At 48.0% G+C, this 4,317-nt stretch overlaps 1 protein-coding gene across 4 annotated transcripts; it reads right to left on the minus strand.

Annotated features, from left to right (window-relative positions):
* On the minus strand, window positions 1-3,146 carry LOC119175521 (alpha-(1,3)-fucosyltransferase C). Of its 4 annotated transcripts, XM_075878103.1 has the most exons (4): window positions 3,020-3,146; window positions 1,301-1,423; window positions 1,155-1,245; window positions 1-1,057 (listed from the first exon to the last, which is right to left on the minus strand). In XM_075878103.1, exons 3-4 carry the CDS (start codon window positions 1,232-1,234, stop codon window positions 163-165), a joined length of 975 nt encoding a protein of 324 aa, XP_075734218.1. In that variant the 5' UTR covers window positions 1,235-1,245; window positions 1,301-1,423; window positions 3,020-3,146; the 3' UTR covers window positions 1-162. The 4 variants fall into 4 exon arrangements, with proteins under 4 accessions (XP_075734218.1, XP_075734215.1, XP_075734217.1 ...); XM_075878100.1 differs by having other exon boundaries at window positions 1-1,245; XM_075878102.1 differs by having other exon boundaries at window positions 1,155-1,423.
* Between the last annotated feature and the right edge of the window lie 1,171 nt (window positions 3,147-4,317).

The raw sequence follows: 4,317 nt of genomic DNA on the forward strand, positions 1-4,317 counted from the left end.
TATTTTATGGTATATTTATTAAAAAATGAAAACGCACGCAAAGCTGCTTCACAGCTGATAAAATGGTGAAAAAAACGATGCTAACAGCAAACACACAGTACATTATATATTGACTTACAGAAATACAAGCGATACACCATTTAGATGTCTACAGAAACTGAGTTACAGCCCTCGCAACGAATTTGAGCGTACGGTGTAATTGTTCGTTCCCGTAGTGCTTGGTATTTTCGTATGTTTGGCATGCGTAAGGTCACCGCACGTCGCACGGCTTAGCCACCAAGACACGATATCGGTGTAGCTACTATTTATCCCTTCATCTTGCAACGCACTACACAAGGCGTCCAGATTGTTCGATGGTACATTGACCCGATAGTGACTTCGCATCAAAAAGAAAGGGCTGTATAATTTAAGCAAGCTTCGAACCTTGGAGAGAACGCTGACAATGCCTTGCGCATTCTTTATTCTTGTAGTATCAAGAAACGAATGTGGCGGCAGTGACGTTCCTAAAGAGTTCGCACCAAAATATACCGGCACGATGGTGTAGTTCAGCGCGTCGTAAATAATTTCGGCGGGATGCTGGAAGCAGGGAGACGACTCCATTACGAAGATGAAAAAGTGAGTCTCTTGAAAGACGCTCAGGCATTCGTCACGGGAACTGCAATATTCAGCGCCGCACTTGGGGATAAGGTCGATGTAGACCTCGTCCGAGATTTCTTTGACAAAGCGTTCGGTACCACGCCAGTGACTGTTCATGGGGCCTCTAGGATGCTCGAATTCCTCTTGCTCACACTCGCTTATCAACCAAACGGCGTTTAGTGTCTTATTGGTGTAGATACTGGGCAGATCATGCTGGGTATCCGCGTCGGGTTCAGCTAAGAATGTCCAGGTTCTGTAAGGGAGCACGATGTCAGCATCCTGCCTGAAGCCCATGGTCCAGTTGAATGGTGGAGCCGTGCGTGGCAGGTATCGCGCAAGCGCTCCGTCTGGAGAATCAGTCGCCCAGAAGATCCAGGCTTGTCCTTGGTGCCGGTAAGTCGGGAAGTCGGCTGTTCGAAGACTGTTGCCATCGAATACAATTACGTCACTGTGATACACCCGTGCGTGGTCCTCGGTGACTTCGCAACCTTTGTCGAGGTGGCCGAGATGGTACTTACTGTTGTTTAACGTCCCCGCGCCGCGTCGATAAAGCGAAGGCGACCAGAGCAGGATTCGGGGGGGAGAAGGCTTGCCGCATTCCTCGCGCTCCTGCCAATGCACCCAGTGATTATTGCATGCCCGCCAGGTTAACAGGATGACTAACCAGACTAAGCCCGCAAGGATCCCACATATGAAGTGAAGGAGCCGGTGACGTTCTGTCCAGGCATTGATCGCATCTTGGATATCTTGTAGCTTTTTAGGCAGCCGAAACATGCCGTGCCGAAAACTGAAAAGACAAGTTCATATTCGGTACTCGGTGGGACGATATGGTTAGAAAGTAACAGTCCGACGTCAATGCATTGAACTTGAATAGCTTAAATGTGTGCTTAAAAAGCGTGAAACAGACGCGCACAAAAAAAGCGCACATAATGCGCACGAAAAGGCGTTGCGTGTGTGTATTTACAATCAACAAGAAAAGTTTACGGACGACGCGAGCATTTTCGCCGACATTCCCGCTATACGTCAGCGGCGCTCGACAGCACCACAACGGCCGAGACGCATACCTCCCTTAATCTATGGCCAGTCTGTTTTATGACTGGGTGAAAAAAATGTGAACCTTTAACTTTTTAACGCGATCCCCATCGCTGTGGTCTAGTGGCTAAGGTACTCGGCTGCTGACCCATAGCTCGTTAGATCGAATCCTGTCGGCGGCGGCGGATGCATTTTCAATGGAGGCGAAAATGCTTTAGGCTTGTGTGCTCAGTGGGTGCATGTTGAAAAACCCCAGGTGGTCGAAATTTCCAGAGGCCTCCACTACGGTCTATCATAATGATATGGTGGTTTCAGGGCGTTAAAATCAATGGCGTTTTGACCCGAAGGGCTTTTTGGCATCTGCGTCGACGTGCTTGTACCCCGAGAGCATTCTATACGAGCGCAACTGCTATCACTCGCACACTTATTGAGAAACTACAGTCGGTGGAATGCCGTTCGAGGCGCGTCCTGACAGCTTTGACCCTGTTAACAAAATAGGTGTGTGACTGTCACACTGTAGATAAGCATTTCGCCTCTAAACTGCGAGCTAACACTGTGCTGCGTGGCAGTACAAAATTGCAAGACAGTGAATAGAAAAAAGACCCATTTCCGGCCTAGCATTGCGGTCGATGGTTGAAGGCACACCACGGACAGCATTTGGCGCGCGCTGGTGTAGTACGTAAACATTTGTGGTTGACTGCACCTTTTGATCTGTTCATCGTGCGTTTTTTAAACGTAGCTCCTATACTTAGATGCTACAAACGTGCTCAAACGTGCTCCCCCTGAACAGAGTTGGCTGGGCTCGCTCTGCATACTGCTTAGTGTGCGCAAGCGAAAATAACAAAACACGCAAAAAGCGCAGGACCTAACAGCGCCAGTACACTTTGTTGGGGTTTCACGTCCCAAAGCGACGATATGATCTTGAACACCGTAGTGGAAAGCTCCAGACATTCTGACCACCTTGGGTTCTTTAACGTGTGCTGACATCGCACAGCCTCCAGCGTAAGGAGCCAGTAGAAGTATACGGAAGTATACGAAAAAAGGGGTGCTCCGTCAGTAATAGACGCTAGCCTGACGAAGCTAAGTGAGGATTACAGGGATTACAAGACGTGTACAAGGCAGGGTGACGCACACACGGCTCTGACTTACAACCCTTGTTGTCTCCGTCTTTCACGCTGTGTGCACGTCGTCCTTCCAACCAACATCAACGCATTAAAGCTTCTAAACTAAGTTGCGAGTATAAGGGTGGCTTGAAAACCTGGCACCACGAAAAGTTATCGGGGAAACTGGTAAAGCTTTAGAACGCTTGTGGCAGCTGTGTCGAATTTACCGAGAAGTAAAATGGCCTTACCTTACAGGACACGTTTGAAAATTCCTTTGGTAGGTGTACAAATGAATCGATACTGGCACTCCTGATAAAATCAAACAGAGCAGCGATACACAACCTGCTCTTCAATTGGCCTGTGAGCGTGGCTGCTGATTGGTCTCCTATTAGATATCAGACACGTTCAGTTGCGCGTAAGTAGAGCCTACCCACGCAACATACGGGAAAGAAGTGCGCATGCGCAGTACGTAACGTATCTATTCCACATATGCAAGTGTACGCCCGAAAGAAAAAAAAAATACACGTGCACGTAAACGTAACGATAACCTCTATTGAAAGAGCAGCCATATTGCAAGAGGGTGCATAACGTAAACCTTGGATACACCCGATTCGGTATGACTTGGATGACCGTGGCCGTTATCACAGCCGCTACCACACAATGGCACTCAGAAGCATTCAAAAGCTCTTTCATTTTCCATACGATACGTCTATAGTTGAAGGAAACGCATCCCGGTACGGTTGATACGGTAAACTGAATGTGTTGATAATAATAGGGAGTTTTAGAATAGCGCACTGTAAGCCCTTGCGGTGCGGTCGCTGCCACTGCGCATGCGTTGTAACGCGAGTCGGCGTTCGTGTTCCCGGAGCGCACGCAGAAAATCCGTAATTGCGTGCGGCGATCGCGGCCCGCATGTCGCGCGCAAGCGCTGGTTTCGAGGCTACGGTGTCACTGCGACCATGCGTTGCGGTTTGCAGCAGGGCCGCCGCTATTCTAAAACTCATATGGCACCCGCTACTCCAGCAATGCCCGCAATGCCCGCAGCGCTTGCAAACGGTATTCCAAAACTCCCTAATGCTTCGTTTGCAGCGTACGCAACACGTCGTGCTGCGTACGCTGGATTGTTGCGTACCCCTACCTGAAGGTGTCTGGTATATTCGCGCGCAGAGACAACTTACGATCGCGGAAACTTAGTATCGTGTTACCACAGTGAGCCGTTTGCCCCTTAGCCGCATTTTGTAACATTTTGTTTTTCCTTTCCAGGCTTTTTTTAACTTCTTATCATCTGTCGCCGAAAAAGGCGAATTCAAAAGTTAAGGGGTCATGATCGGCTTCGTATGTGGCATTGACAAAGGCAAAATTGGAAAGAAAATCAATAATTGTAAACGGCAACATTTGTACAAAAAATGAAAACGTTTCAAAAGTGAGTGTGCATAATATTGCGGTGTTTTATTGTGGTCAAAATTTTAGCCACTCATCGTTGGGTTCAGTTATCCTACTAAATGCAGATATGAAGTTTTTTTGATATCATCAAAATTTAAAATTA

The sequence above is a fragment of the Rhipicephalus microplus genome, chromosome X (assembly GCF_043290135.1).
Source record: "Rhipicephalus microplus isolate Deutch F79 chromosome X, USDA_Rmic, whole genome shotgun sequence".
Classification (NCBI taxonomy): Eukaryota; Metazoa; Arthropoda; class Arachnida; order Ixodida; family Ixodidae; genus Rhipicephalus; species Rhipicephalus microplus.